Source organism: Pistacia vera, unplaced genomic scaffold (genome assembly GCF_008641045.1).
Source record: "Pistacia vera cultivar Batoury unplaced genomic scaffold, PisVer_v2 Contig433, whole genome shotgun sequence".
Taxonomy (NCBI): domain Eukaryota; kingdom Viridiplantae; phylum Streptophyta; class Magnoliopsida; order Sapindales; family Anacardiaceae; genus Pistacia; species Pistacia vera.
Genome location: NW_022196261.1, coordinates 1676901 through 1693018, shown reverse-complemented (window position 1 = coordinate 1693018; position 16118 = coordinate 1676901). Strand labels below are relative to the sequence as shown.

Sequence of the window (16118 nt, the reverse complement as noted above, 5' to 3'; positions counted from 1 at the left end):
CAAATATACAAAAAATACAAACACATTTAACCAAGATTGACTACCATGGGCATCATTAATGAAAAAGCAACTTCATTTAGTGATTAGATTACACTAATATTATGCATCTCTAAAAAGTTGACCTCATTAATATCATAAACACAATTTGACTGTCAGCTTTACCAATGTCGAAACTTACACTCAAACCCGCCAGTGGAGCTATAGCAATTACAACACCTCGTTGACTTCGGAAAGGATGTTTCTCTGCAAGAATCAGTTTGCCAGATATTCCTCTAGCCACAGGTATCAGGTAGATATCCCTGACCCCAGCATTAGAAAAAGCAATTCTGCATGGGAATCCAGATCCTACAAACAGAATAAAAGATCGACAAAGTCTTAATGAATATTGCATGACCATGGAGAACATTATGAATAGTCAAAATGAAAGATGTAGTAAAATGATACCCAACCTAGAAAAACCTCCGACCCAAAGCTTGCAGATGATAGATCTGAAGATTGGGATATTTCAGAATCTGTGGCAGGACCACTTGTCAATTCTAGAAAGGGGTTCTCAAGTAAATTTCCTTTGACAATAAACGTCTTCAGTTGAACATGGAGAGTGAAAACCTAAAAGAAAGTGCACCATAAGATCCACAGAGCACCAAAGTGTAATGCAGTATGAATGGTTTTTTTAGCATAAATATCAACTGCAAAGGGATGCTTCCAATATGTAATTTTGCATTCATGGGAAAGTAAAATTGATACTCATAAAGGCAGAGGCAGATGCTTGTAATGGTGAATAATTAATCAATCAAACAACAAAAGTTTGATAAAATGTAAAGAAAGTGTTGGCTGAATTGCACAACAGAGCCTTTATCCATTAATCTCTTATAGCTGTGAAAATAGATTATCATGACTTATGAGAGGAAAAGGCTTCATATGACGTGGTGAAAAGTAGCTGTTGTAGAACATCATTTTCACTTGATCATTGTTTCTCAGTTCCTCTCTCCGCAGCATGTAAGAAGCATTAGAGCTCATATATTTTTGTTGGGCTCTTCCTAACAAACTTAAGCTTTTGAGTTTATCATTTACTTTTACAACAGTATCAGAGTCAAGCTAACCAAGTGATCTTTTATTATAAAAATTATATCTTTGATTTGCTACTGGATTTGTGTTTATAAGTGTTTTCAACACACATGTATCACAAGGGAGAATCTTAGAGCCTAAATAGCATAGTTGAACCCTTAACAACTTAAGCATTTGGGTTAAAAAAGTTACTAACAAAAAGTATACATGAAGATCCATCAGCAATAAGGCCTTGCCTCTGGCATCTATCCAGTTCAATGCTGGAAACACCTTTAGCATTTCTTGCAACATTAATGTCATTGTTAAACAGAAGAAAACCATTATCTCTCTAAGAAGGCATCCAGTTAGAGATAGTAGATCATTTATATTAAAAAAAAAAAAAAAAAAATTCAGTAATAATGAATGATAAAAACCTTCACTGCATCAACCATCGTTTGCCAAGAAAATTTGGAAGAAGTTGTGCTGCCTGCAATGTGTAATAGTTATGAAGGAAAAAGTGTAAGACATTAATTTCTGTAGCATAGGAAGAAAAGAAGGATTAATCCAATTATGAATTTAAGAACCATTAATCAACACTAATGGCCAATACCATCAGTTGTTTGTTGGCAAAAAGCAAGCTCAAGCGCGAACAAGGGATTTTTGGATTGCAAAGGTTCCTCGAGAGCTGTACAAATCATTCAAATAGATTTGATGAATTCCATAAAGTGTCTGACTTAGCATATCTAGTAAATAATCATTTCCCTCCCATCAATTTATCATTTTATTCTCTGCACTTAAGAACACCACTATGGAGTCCTAATTTTTTCTTCCCATCCAAAGAAAAGATTCTCTACCTCATACCTGTTTTACAGTTTGCCCATTCATCCCTCAAAGTTTCCAGGATTTGATCAAACCAGCCTCCATCAAGTTCTTTCTGAAGACGTTCACATGACCGCTGATACGAAGTCTGTCAACAGGAACTAGAAAATATATAACTTAAGATTGATAGGTAAGAGCGGTTTAATCTCAAGGAAAATTTATTGCAAGACAAGTGGAAGTGTTCATGTGCTTTAAGCGCCAGAATAAATCCTAGAACTCAACAAAATAGCAGAATCTGTTCTGTAATGATTTCTACAGTTTGCAACATGAATGGAAAATATCATATTAACACAAAAAAAGAGGTATGAACAGTACACCTGAATTTGACTAATAAAAAACCCCAATGACTCGTGATACTTTGAATACAGAAAATCATAAACCATAAACAAAAATTAATTATACATTATAGACTGAAGAAATTTGTTTAATATATTTCGTTACGTTTCTTCTTAATAACTACAGAAGGGAAGTAGTAGAACATATGGACACTCCAAGAGCATGATTGACTGGAGCAAACCAGTGCTTCACACTTCAACTTCTGTTCATAATTTTATGAGATATTATATAAACTTTCTGTTTTTTGATAAATTTATTAATTCTAGCTATCTCCTCTTACAAGTCTGAAGCAACTTGGTGTAATGGCTGGCGGTTGCATGAGAAAACAAGAAAATCACGGAGGCACTCTATTGTTTCAGATAAGTGATCAAATGAAGAAAGGCCATTACCCAATACAGGTCTGGCCTAAAGGGTCCTGACTCCTGATAGGTTTGTTCTAGATAGAATCCTACCTTTAATATGTTGAACAAAGTGGCCACTCACCAGACAGAAATCAGACTCCAACACTTGTTGGTTTGAGGCTTTTAGCACTAAACACTATCTGGTATATGTATATCACTGACAAGATGCAAGTCAACAGTAGATGTTATTAATGTTCACAAGATGTTACGATGTTTACAGCGTCAAGTCAATAGCAAATGCATTTATATTAACTTCAGTATGTGCAATCAATCAGTTGAACCTCACATTGAAAAGCTGGAGATGGTGATCATTGAGTCTGTTTCCTTGAAAACTAAGTAGCTTCTGCAAGAACCACCCTGTATGCAATTGTATTAGTGCACAGGATGGTGCTTGGCTGGCTAAAACCTTCAATAATGCATTTAAAACCTGTTAAAAATAAATAAATGATGAGTGTTCATGACATTGTGGCCTGTAAAGAATCATGACATTAAAGCTCACAGCAGCAGTAAAGTTAGCGTCAGATAAACATATTCCGGTGACAGCTATACACATGACATATTAAGATGCGTTATTTCAAAATAAACAGCAATGATTGTCAGATAAAGGCCATACCTGAGGCATAAGTCTCATGAGGATATTGCTTTTTCCTACCAATGAAGCTGAAATATCATATTTCTGAGAAAGAATATATCAAAAGTATATCAGAAATTGCTCCATAAATTAGAAAGTATAGAAAACTATCACAAACTTACAAATGAAATTATAATGTACATAAAACATCACGTGTTTACAAGATTCGATAAAGTGAAATCTTAAGAATTCTGAAACTAATTTGTGCAATATAAGAAAAACAAAAGGCTGCAGGAACATAACCAAAAAGTATATATACTACACAGCAACTCAAGAACAAAAAGTGCAGGCACATAATTAAAGATAAAAGCTTTGAGTCGACATTCCCTTCATCTAAAAGATAAAACATAAACAGTGATCTAAACACCGCATAATTGAGCTTTGAAGTCTCACCAAAATATAGACTATAAACATCTTTGCAGACCAACATTTATTTTCAACTTAAAAATCATATCACATGGAAAAATGTTAAAAATGCCCAATATGGTATAACTAATCCTTCGCACGACAATTCCAAGAATCTTTACCGATATACTCATCCAAGAAATTAAATTAGCATTAGTAGAATCCATTTTTGGAAGCATATAGAAGATAAAATAATTCTATGACTACTATATCACTTCTAATTAATTAGTGCAAATGTAGAATGGTTGTTTGTGCACTTAAATAACAGGTTACTGCAATAATTTGCTGAGTAAAATCATGAAACCATAACAAGGTCATAGATGCACAATCCTGATATTGTCTACTTAGGGCCTAAAGTACATTGTTTTGCTATAAAAATCACCCAAAAGGCTTCATACTATTTGAAAAGAGAATGGGCCACACCCTCTCGTGTTAAATCTACCCAGCTTATTTCTTCCTCTAGCACACACTACAAGGTAGCTTTAATAGCAAGTGAAACCACTCACTCCCATAAAGTATAATATTGTCGCTTTTGGTGTAACCCAAACAATTTGCTTTTAGAATCACCCAAAAGGCTTCATATTATTTGAGAATGGATTTTACATATAAAGGCAATGTGGAATCAATACCCCACTCTCACCTCATCCATCTTCACCTCTTTACCTATATGTTTCAAGAGTCCTGGATCTTGGTTGTTACAGTTTGTTTAGGATAATAATTATCATGAATGAAAGAATTCTTTGCTTCCATCTCAATTTGTTAAGAAACCTTTATTAAATCAATATGCTTAGCAAACATCAAACAATCAATTGAGATGCTTGTGAAATTTGATTATTTACCGTTGTATCTTGCATTTCGCTTAATCCAATTGCCGAAGCCATCAAACTATCAAGATCTACTCCGAGGGAGAGAGAGAGAGAGAGAGAGAGAGAGAGAGAGAGAAAGGACCAGAAACAGTAAGAAAAGCATATATATATATATATAAATACAAATATCACATTATATAGATTTGGGATGCTATTTCTCATAAGATACCTTTATTTTCTGCTAAAATAAGTAATAAAAATAGGGATGCGAACAATAGAATGTGATTTTCTGAGTTAATGTATGCCAGAATTCCTTTCCTGCACCAGGTAAGAACATGACAATAAGTACAGTAGAAATAAATTCACAGAATTCCAATAAAAACAGTAAAAGAAAACAATTATCAGACTTTAACATATTTTAGCTGGAAATCAGACACATTCTAATTTGCTATTTGCCTCAGATATCACATCCAGTCCAATAAATGCTTAATTAACTGTTTACTTTTCCTCTTTGGTTAGGTAACAACTAAATTCTCTATTAGCACAAGAGAAAAAGAACATTGGAGAACACAAGGACAGGTGGTAGTGGGAACAATACATAGAACATGATGCTAGCATATTTTATGTTTAACTTTTCATGCACAGGCAATAGATTATTAAGATTTGAACCTCTAGTTGCTAGATAGACATGCCACTACCATATTTTAGACATATTTTATAGGATTAGATATATCAAAGTCATTGAGCTCTCAATCTTCAATATAAATTTTACATTCCAAAACATTCATTCTTAAGTATATTGAGTTCTAAACCACAAACAATACAGGAATCAGCAGAATTCCCAAAAAATCTCAAAGAGCACCTACTATGCTGACTTATTACTGCATTTCCAAAATTTGCTACCTATTAGTGATCAGCAATACTAAATGGCGTATGCAATCATCCTTAGAAACAAAAAATTTTTTTTTGCCTCATTGTAATTATTCAATCTTCTCCATATCAATGAACAGGAAACAACCCAACATCAATTAAAAAATACAAACTAACCTTTCTACACATGTATCCCCATCCATAGGGAAGCTATCTAAATCAGAATTAGATGATGCATTAGATTCCACGTGTGCAGATACGTGGTTTCCATTCACGTCTTCTTCTCCTTCAGACTTGAGAGAAAAAAATTTCACAATTTCCAACTCATGCAAAAGGTTGTAAAAAGAATATGCATTACTAGCATCAGTTGTTTCTCCTTCAATAGCATCTCTGATGTGTAAGGTCATATAAGGATACAAAAGGACAACAGCCACATAGTTAATGATGTTCTTTCCACCAACAACTTGAAGAAGCTGAGAAACTATATACAGAGAAGTAACTGCAGATACATGAAATCCCTGAAAAAGCAATTAAACAATAAGTTCTGATATATGACTAGAAAATTCTTCCATCAGGAAACGATTTTGGATTAATATTGTATGCTAAATTTTGATAATGTATTTTCTTTTTGTTTCTTTGTCGGTAATAGTTAGGTTCTGGAAGACCATAATTTGAGCCCCACACAAAACATCCCAAATTCACAAAAGAACCCATTGGAAACTCCATTAGAAAATTTAGTAGAACCATGTCCAAAAAGAAAAGAAATTGTTGAAATATTCATCCTTCTGTTCCCTACTTCAGATTACTACCATACTGTTTACAGATATGAAAGAAACATATCATTATCTAGAGTTTCATACTGGCTTGACATCCACGGCATTTATCCAAATCATAAATGAAACAATGTTTATTTTGAACTGCAATCTAATGGGCAAGTTTAGATGCTCTTATTAATTAATTGCATTCCCAACATGTCAAAAGTGGAAGACCAGATTGTCTGAAAAAGTTTCACTTTCACATACTCAATCCTAAAATATTCAGCCAGGCTACATTCAGATAGTAATGCCACCATCATCTCAAACCATATAACCAATCCTATCCATTATTAATTATGCAATTGAAAAGGTAGAGACAAGGAAAGGAGGTGAGATAGTAAGTATCTCACATTACTCTGCTGCATCTGCAGTAAGGGGAGCAATATAGGAAAGACAAGTAAGCTGAGAAGATCCTTGGAGACAACTTTACTCAAACGAGACTCGCCAACAGAAAGAATATCCTTGAAGTAGTACATATCATCTATGATTTTATCACTTTCTAGAAGTATATCTCTTTTCTTTTGATCAGTGTATTTTTCCCTACATCAAAGTGGTTTTCCCTTCAATAAATATTTATGATACAACAACCTAGTTAACATTTGTCATGAAATAAAGTTCTCTAACAAATTGAAAGCAGCATACTCTGTAGCTTTGACAAGGCCATCAAGAAGAATGCATTTCTCTCTTAAGCTATGAACCAAATCTGAAAAGTATTTTGAGGCTGGAGGAGTTGCCACAAACTGATAGACCATGTCATCACTAACTGCATAACCAAAAGGATACTGTTGCAAGATACCAAAAATATAGCTTATACCAAATTTTCGTGTATCTGTTCTCTTTGGGTAAGGACACAAAAATAAAACAATTCTATACCGTTAAAAATGTTAAGTGTTAATGCACGTACAGCCGTTTGAATCATCTTTTCCCCATGGTGAGCAAATTTAAGAGCCTCAGTATACAAAGGAAATGAAGTCACAACATCCTGTAATCAAAGATGGACGTGATTCAGAAAAATATACTGTTCCTGTGGTCAAATCAATACAATGAGAAGAACAGGAAACAGAGTCATACTTAAGGCACAAGCAAGATCCACTCTCACATGCACAAACTTACAACTGAGATTCAACCTATTCTGGTAACAAAAATTGGAAAGGAATAAAGGGAAAAGGAAAAAAATCAAGCATGTGCATGTGCTAAAATTTTTTGACACAGATCCTAAAAATGATATATCCATCTTACTTAGGGACAAAAATATCAAATGTTAAAATGTCTATTTAAAAAACACAGGCTCCCTGAAAAAGACCTCCAAGCAGAAAAAGAAAACAAAACAGCACCAGACTACAATTTCATCATCATTCATGGTATTCAGAATTTTCTTCCAAAACATAAAATACTCAGCAGCTAATTAGGTTATATAACCATTTTAAGGGTTCCTCCATTGTAGTTTCATAGATATTCAAGTTCACAATTTGTCACAAGGAAATCCTAGATCTGAAGCTGCACCACTGCACCTCAGGGTACTAATTGAAAACCAGTGGCCTTCCTTTTAGCATACATAAAAAAAGTGGATGGACCTACCAAATGTTTAAAAGAAAGAAAATTAATTCTCAAGACCCCCTATTGTTTTGAAACATCATGGAGAGCACACATGTTTCAGAAATTTACCATTCTTTCTCTAAAGCATGTGGTGGGTCCATGATGTTTTGGCAAACCTCAAGGGGATCCCTGAAATTTACCCAAGAAAGGATGTGAAAAAATTACTCATGTAATGCTTCCAACAAATCAAAATGACCAGCATACCATAAATATCATCTAATTCCTTATATGATTAAAATGAAGAGGAGATGAAGGACTATTAAGTAGAACTAACAATTCAAATGCCTTGACCTCCATAACTTGATTATCATATCAAGACAAACCACATTCCTAATTCCTTTGCAATAATATACTACCAAAAACTGAAATGGCGCATCAACATGTTTACTGCATATCCAATAAAGATGAGCTTTAACTTACCCTATAAACCTTAACAAGAAGACAAAGTGTGTCTCTGTTAATTTTGTTGCTCACTGCTCTGAATTACAAAACAAATAAACAAAAAGGATGAGTGAAAGAAAAAGAAGGCAGGAAACAAAAAACACAAAATGGTCAGAAAATTTACTTCCCTATGGAATATTCAAATCAAAATGGCCACAGTAAGAAAGAAACAAGTTGCAAAGTAACTAGTGTTCAGCAAGGATGAAAATTAAACTGTTATCTTATATAAATTTATGAAGAGAGATAGAGAACGTAGCAAAACCTTAAGAAGGACATGTAATATGGAGCCAGGTCTCCTGCATCAAATTCATACGTGTGTTCTATGATTTTGTTGATGTAGTCATTACTTAAGCAATAGTCTGCAAGATACAATAGGCTAATGCATCACCAATATTATACAAGAAATAGGAGTAACAGATGAAGCACCACAGAGAAGGAAAAGACTCAGAAGTAAAAAAATTTAGCCACTTCTGATGTATGTTGGAATTTGTGTTTCAAAACAATCATAGCTTCTGCAATCTCCCTCCAAAATCCAAGTGCATATGCACAAACATACCCAAATACAGAGAGATGAAAAGACACTACATATTAAAGAAATTTACCATAAACATCAATGGAACTTGCATCTTACATATTGCTTGTTCGCTGCCCATGTTTTGTATCATTATACTCAGATATTGAAGCAATGGTGCCTCAATTCTTGAATTTCTACTGATCTTTAAAACACGGACAAACTCGGCCAGAACTTGATATTCCATAAAACATCTGCACAGATCAAAACATAATTCTAATGACATCATTCCTTTAATAAGAAGCACAACCACAAAAGAAGCAGTATCAAAAGCCACACATACTCGAAAATCATTGGATCTTGTCTATCACCGTATGTAACAATCTCCACTAGGGATTGCAGTAGATCAATGACTACTTCCTGGAGGAAATTACAAATAATATAATAAAAAGAAGATGTTAATGTATTAACAATTTTCTTACATAACATGAAGCTAAACTAAGTTACCCGGTTATTCCTGTCCACAACTTTGATCTGTCGCAGTTCATTGATCACATATCTACATCCAGAAAAAAAAAAAACAATTATCACAAAGACAGAGACAATAATGACGATGATGCTAATAACAATTACACAACTACACACATAAAGCAAAAAAGCAAAACATTCATCCAGACAAAAACTTAACTACAACAATGATAGTAAAACCACTCCAAATTTATCCTCCATTTTCACTCTTAATTTCTCTCTTAAACCAAAGAATCACTCCTTTCTTCGAAAACAGACATTTTAGGTAACAAGCAAATTAAAGTTCCCCAAAATTAGAAAATAATCCATTAATAAAATTGAAGTTCAATTATCAAAACCTACCACAGCTCCGCAAAGATTCCAAATACACTAATAATCAAAACTAAATAGCCCATCACAATTCACCAATTCCTCAGAAATTAAGTGAATAGAGTCAAAATCTTGAAAAATTCAAAGAAATTCAGTGAAGTTACTTGAAGTGTTGAAGAGAGAAGCGATCAATCGATCGCCAGACGGAGCGCCACATAGTGAGAGTGGGAGATCAAAATGTAGAATTATGAAACAGCCAGATTTCGCAGTGCAGTAACGATCATTCATTCATTCATTGAAAATGTTTTCTGTTTTCTTTTGTTTTGTAGAATGGTGAGCATGCAATGCGTCTCTGGTTTGGCCGTTTGGTGGGCAGTTACAGTGTTGAATTGTTGAATTTTTGGCAACAAACCGTCAACGTTTTTATATTGGGTGTGTGTTTGTTTGATTTGATTTTTCCTTCCGACCTGACGGAGAACGCTTAACTAAATAAATGACTCAGAAATAAATAGATTTTTTAATTACGAAATATATAAATATTTAAAGGCATGATTGGTTGGGGTTATCATTATTGAGATAATGTCCTCTTACGTTTTATTAAGAATGTTTTATTGTTAAAAAGATAGAATTATTTTGAAGATTATTGAAGAATATTATATTAATATGTTTGATTAGATTAGTGGATATAAATAATTAAGATATTTGGTTGGAAAGAATAAAATATTATTAACAAAGGGTTTTATTAAATTGCCATTCCTTTTTAATATAATAATAATAATAATAATAATAATTATTATTATTATTATTATTATTATTATTTCTTTTAACCCCATATATTTGAGAATTTAGCTAAAACACTCCTAACAATAAAGTTTAAATTTTAACAAAATACCCCTAGCCACCCAAGACCATCGCTGATTGCTAGCCACCACTGTCGGCTATCGGTGTCAGTCACCAAAACGACACACGATCAGCGATATCAGGTTGGCCGTGCGCCGTTTTGGCCGTTTTCGACCAGATCGAAGGCTGAAAACAGCTAGATCACTCTGGATCTAGCCGAAAACAACCAGATCCAAGTTGATCTAGCTGTTTCCAACCAGATCCATGATGATCTAGCTGTTTCAGGCTAGATCAAAGGCCGAAAATAGCCAGATCACTATGGATCTGGTCAGAAACGACCACAAACGGCCGATCTATTCTAGCTTTTCCAGCCAGATCCACGACGATCTGGCTATTTTCGGCCTTTGATTTGGCTGGAAACAACCAGGTCGATGCACGGCCGGCCAGATCCCGTCGGTCGTGCTTCAATCTAGCAACTATTGCCTGTGGCTGATGGTGGTGGCTGGCGGCTGGCCATCTTTGGTGGCTAGGGGTATTTTGTTAACTTTTAAACTTTTTGTGGCTGGGGTGTTTTAGCTAAATTCTAAAATATAGGGGGTTTGGGTCATTGTTATTTGGTAGACATTTAAGGACAATTGTGTTCAGAATGGTATTTAATTAAGGGCAAAATAAGTATAAAATTAAGATTACCCCCCTTTGAGGAGGTAATTTGATTACCCCCTATTTAGCCCATAGTAATCACAATTGGTATTGAAAGATTACCGAAATCTTTTATTACTTGACAACTAAACAAGGGAATGTCTGGAATTAAAGATGATTATCAGAGTTATCTTTCCAGAGTCCTAACCAAACACACCCATATTACCATGTTTGGTTGGCAAGTAATATAAGATTCTAGTAATCTTCCAAAATCAATAGTAATTACCGTTGGTTATACAGACAATTATTTGAATATTAAAATTTTCTTAGGTATTTTAAGATTACTTGATAATCTTAATTTTGTTACAATTTTATCTCTAACCATTAAAATTTTTGGACAATAATACTTGTAGACGGTAAAATCTACGGTTGATTTAGAAAGGATAGATCTTGTGAGAGTAGAACCACTAACAATCTAATGGACCTGCACAAAAAGGAAAAGAGAACGTGAAGGCTAGATAAACACCAGTGTGGTGTTTACCGTAGACACTCTGACGCTCAAATTAGCGAGTTTGAAGGTATTTAGTGAGGGCTGAGAGCAGGAAGGGTTACCAGAATAATGTGATGGTTCTTGAGAGCAAGAACTTTGAGAGTTAGGAGCTATGGGTTATTTCTGAATGAATAATGAGGGGGTTTGCCTCTGTTTATATAGTGAACCAAAGAGGTTGAAATCCTAATAGGACTCTGAGTCCTATTTGGTAGAGGAGTTAGGAAGTTAGTCTTGAGACTTGCCTTTATTAGATTAAGATCTTCCAATTATAGTGAGATTCAGGATCTTAATCAAATTGGAAGGTGAATAAGATTCATGTTCCTATTTATGGACTACTGTGGGCTAATGGGCTGACACCTAGTTTAGCTTAATGTCTAGGATAGCTCAACTCATAGAGTGGGCAATTCACAAGGTGAATTTAAGCATAGGCCCAACCAGAATTGGGCTAAGGCCTTGAGCCGTAATATGTTTATCTTGTTTATTGGGCCTCGCCAAGCCTAACACAATTTTTGGCTTGTATAGTTTGTCCCCCACTCTCTAATTTAAGGGGTTCTTAGCTTTAGAGAGTAGTTTCAAGTAATCGAAGGTGTTTAAACGTATCTACATATTATAAAGAGGCGAGTCTTCTCATCCCATCAATAATCAAGACTTGGTCGTACTAAATGGGGTTGATAAAATGATTCTTAGCAGGAATCAACATCAAGTAGACACATGTCTGAGCCCATTCGGCTTGACTCATGGAGATGAGTGGCAAGTGCTGAGCGGGATGGCTTATGAGGATTTGTTTTTAACAACCTTTGTGGTGTGAAACACTTGTGGGGCCATTTGGCTCGGAACTGTAAGTTGAATGAAGGATGACAACTGAGTAGACTGTTATGATTCATCGAGATCCATTCTTGTGGTAGTGTAGGACATACATTGATTGGCGTGAACAACGCTACTACTAGTTTCTTGGGACTAAGCTTTATCCCTTCGCAGTAGTGATAGTGCCATGTTGAACAAAATGCTTTTGATCCTCCCACGACTAGGTGTTAATGATGCTGAGCCGAATGACGTGAAGAACATTCGAACATGTCTCTTAGGGTGCCCTGGGAGTTTGTATAACAGCCATGTCGAGTGAGAAAGGGACTTGTCCAATTTAGTCGCAAACTGATAAGTGCTTGAAAATGGAATTAAAGTTTTCATTATCTTTGAGCTGAGGTGATTTTTAATTATTGTATTTGTTATGTATATGCACAATTTTTGAGACGACTCTATGAATTGATCCAAGAATTTTTGTTAGTCTTTGTTTTTATTTTTGGGAATATAGGTTAGGTTTAGCATAGATGTTTGTGGGTATCATTGCTAGAAACCCTCATGAGACTATAACTCGTCTAACTAAGGCCGCCTAGGGTTTAAAGGCTTGTTACATACGCTAAATGCAATCATGTCAATCTACAGAAGTGATTTAGGAGAGTTTAGATATAGGTTTTAATTATTTGTTTTATTTTCAAGCTTAAAAACATGTTTGATCGCTTAGTTTGCTAGAGACTAGCAAGAAGTTGGTTGAGGGTTGTGATAAGAGCTTGAAAATACGTGTTTCGTTAGTGATTTATTTAGATTATTTGTGGGAAAATTAGTTTAAATTGCAAATTTTGAGTTAATTATTTCATATATACCTTTTATGGGATCACAAATGTATTTTGAGTATTTTCAAGTCATAAATGAAATTCAAATGAAGCATAATGTTGGTGACTGAATTGGTGATGGCTAGGAACAAACAGATTAAGAATTGGAGTTAAAACGAGAAAGTTATGGTGCTTTGAAGATGAGATTCGAATCTTGGAATTTCTTCAAAGATGAACATGCTTTAGTTTTTTTTATCATAACTTAAGCTGTAGAACTTGGAATTGGATGATTCTTGTGGCGTTGGAAATATTATTCATAGAGCTAAAATTCTTGTGTTTATGACCTTGTCAAATTCTAAATATTTCAGACTCGTTGAATGGGAAGAACGATTATCGCAGCGACCATTTCTATTGCCGCCGCGATGGAGAACGGGCCTGTATGGACTGTGTAAAGCCCAGTCCGAATTTCACTTATTCTAGTTGAATTAGACTTTTTCCTGTTTGACCTATAAACCCTAGCACTATGAATAAAGGTCTTTAGTTAGATATTGGAAAGAGTATTAGAGAAACTAGAGAAAGAAGAGGAGTCGCAATTGGGAAGATCAAAGCATCCATTCTTGGAGTTTTGGATCATCAATTAGAGGAGTTTTCTTTTACTATTTTCTTTATCTCATGTTTATTAATTTTACAATGGTTGTTTCTTTTGATTCAATTATGAACTAAATAAAGTTTTTAGGGCTAAGACGTAACCCAATTTATGAATATGTATTGATGGATTTTTGTTAATATTTGTTAAGCATATCTTTTCTAAGTTTTATTATGGTTTTTAATGCTTCAATTCTTTTAGGCTTGAGAGTTGATTGATTTAATGGACTAGGTTGAGATCGAGAGATTAAATCTAGTTAGTCTAATGTAATAAAACCATAGATTGAGCGAATGCTAGAGATATGTTACCACGATTTGTGAGGCTTTGATAAACTCCATAGAGCTTAATGATCTCTTAAAACTTAAATCCGATTTAGAGATATCTTGGGTTAGTAATAAAGGGTCAATCTGGTAATTATTCAAGAGAAAGTTATTGGAATTCTAGGGAGTTTGCCTGTAGAAAAAGCTTAACCTTGTTAGCATTAATTGTCAATACATAGAGTAAATTGGTGTGAAATCTATGCCCTAGGTTTAGTCATATTGTTTACAACCAACTTTTCTGTTTGATTTGTGATTTGTTTTCATTAGTTTTTAGTTTTAGAATTGTTAGTTTTAATTATTTCATCTTATAAAATTTTGGTTAATCAAAATAGGATAGTTTATTTTGGTACTTGGTAACTAGTAATTCTTTAGGGTTCGACATCCGTTTACTCAAACTATATTACTTGCATGATTCTATATGCTTGTGGAACCCCTATCACAAACCTACTCCGTAACAAGACAATTTTGAACGTGCCACATGTTAGGGTTCCTGAAGGGTGCGTAGTTACTTCATGCGCGATCTGAATTTTCATGGCGCCATGTGTACGACTAGGATTTAAGGTGTCCTTTGGGCGGGAAAATGAAAAGCTTTCTTTTCCCAAGAGCCCATGATCGATTGCCGCGTGTTCCTTTACATGTCAAGTCATTAAATATGGGTGGCTCGCCTTCCCTATCACTTCATCTTCTTTAGAGAGAAAACAAAGATGGGAGAAGCTTTTGGCGGTGGAAGCTTTCATTTTTTCGGTCATTTCCAGCAATCACGGTAACTTCTTTGTTTTTTCTATAGCTTTTGGTTGTTTCTACTTTTCCTTCAAATTTTAATTGAGTTTCGAGTAAAGTAGGCTTGATTTGGTGACATTTTGAGGACAAAGTGTGGTTTAAAAAAAAAATTTGGTTGAAAAGTGGTATTTCAAGGGTGTTTGGTGGTTTTTCGTTGTTTGGGCAGTTTATGGTTTTGATCTGAAAAGGGAAGGAGAAGGGTATACTAGTCTTTTAGGAGGTTCTGTTGGTGTTGGGTCAGCTAAGCTAAGCGGAGGATAGGTGACTAATCTGTTGAGTTCGTGAACCTAGTAGTGTCGAGTTGCGTGGGAAGTTGGCGTTTTGCTATAGTCAAAGGAGTGGGTTTGGAGATAGAGCTGAGCGGCGACCTTATTGATTGTGTTTGGAGATTGAGCTGAGTAACCATGTTTGGGGGTGATGAATACGAGAATGCTCCTACAAGTGTTGTGCTCCTTGAAGGTGATGAGCCAGCTCCAACTGGGGGATAATTATGGCTTTTTGTATGGGGCAAATACCGAGGGGTCATAGTATAGAGCCAAGCGATGATGGCTAAAGCAGTAGAGACTTGGATGCTGACTCCAAAACCAAGAGTGATCTTAAGGTGGAATGAGTTAGCAGGAGCGAGATGCCATCCACGAGTGGTGCCCGTGGGGACGAGCAAAGCCATCTCGGAGGTGGTATGCTTGTTGATAATCTGCCATCCAGACTTGTCCCGGAGGTGGTACAAATTATGTTTGTACTGTTGGAATGTGTTGCTAGTACTAGAATGTTGCTTAGAGTGAACTGGAAGTAGTTGTGTAGTTTTGTTTAGTACTGGAGTGTGAAGTATTGTTGATGGCAGTTGAGGTTAAAAATTATGTTTGTACTGTTGGAATGTGTTGCTGGTACTTGAATGTTGCTTAGAGTGAATTGGAAGTAGTTTTGTAGTTGTGTTTAGTATTGGAGTGTGAAGTGTAGCTGATGGCAATTGAGAAGTTACCGATTAATTAATAATGGAATTGTGTGGAGTATTGTTGATGGCAATGAAGAAGATACTGATGAAGTTAATGCTGGATGCTGTTGGTATTGGTAATTGAACTTTGCTGATGTGTTGAAATTTGAAGAAGTTACTAATGAGTTAATCTTGATTATGTTGTGTAGAGTGTTGTTGATGGCAATTAAAAA

General features: G+C 34.9%; 1 protein-coding gene across 4 annotated transcripts; it reads right to left on the bottom strand.

Annotated features, from left to right (window-relative positions):
* Nucleotides 1–53: 53 nt before the first annotated feature.
* LOC116143906 (protein TRANSPARENT TESTA 9-like) lies at nucleotides 54–10019 on the bottom strand. Of its 4 annotated transcripts, none has more exons than XM_031429356.1 (19): nucleotides 9737–10016; nucleotides 9243–9294; nucleotides 9079–9155; nucleotides 8856–8989; nucleotides 8487–8583; nucleotides 8204–8261; nucleotides 7092–7169; nucleotides 6830–6969; nucleotides 6538–6727; nucleotides 5550–5890; nucleotides 4732–4820; nucleotides 4536–4591; nucleotides 3274–3336; nucleotides 2947–3087; nucleotides 1906–2011; nucleotides 1655–1729; nucleotides 1479–1531; nucleotides 450–606; nucleotides 54–345 (listed from the first exon to the last, which is right to left on the bottom strand). In XM_031429356.1, exons 1-19 carry the CDS (start codon nucleotides 9787–9789, stop codon nucleotides 110–112), a joined length of 2196 nt encoding a protein of 731 aa, XP_031285216.1. In that variant the 5' UTR covers nucleotides 9790–10016; the 3' UTR covers nucleotides 54–109. The 4 variants fall into 4 exon arrangements, 3 of the variants coding, with proteins under 3 accessions (XP_031285216.1, XP_031285215.1, XP_031285218.1); XM_031429355.1 differs by having other exon boundaries at nucleotides 6830–6950; nucleotides 7061–7169; nucleotides 9737–10015; XR_004130184.1 differs by lacking the exon at nucleotides 54–345 and adding an exon at nucleotides 1262–1346 and having other exon boundaries at nucleotides 497–606; nucleotides 6830–6950; nucleotides 7061–7169; nucleotides 9737–10019.
* Nucleotides 10020–16118: the final 6099 nt, after the last annotated feature.

Excerpts from the sequence above, each read along its gene's own strand:
- LOC116143906 (XM_031429355.1), bottom strand. The coding sequence starts at position 9,789 with ATGTGGCGCTCCGTCTGGCGATCGATTGATCGCTTCTCTCTTCAACAC. Across the intron at positions 4,592-4,731 it reads TATTTTAGCAGAAAATAAAG|ATCTTGATAGTTTGATGGCT; the intron begins GTATCTTATGAG and ends CCCTCGGAGTAG. Across the intron at positions 3,337-4,535 it reads GCGAAATGCAAGATACAACG|AAATATGATATTTCAGCTTC; the intron begins GTAAATAATCAA and ends ATTCTTTCTCAG.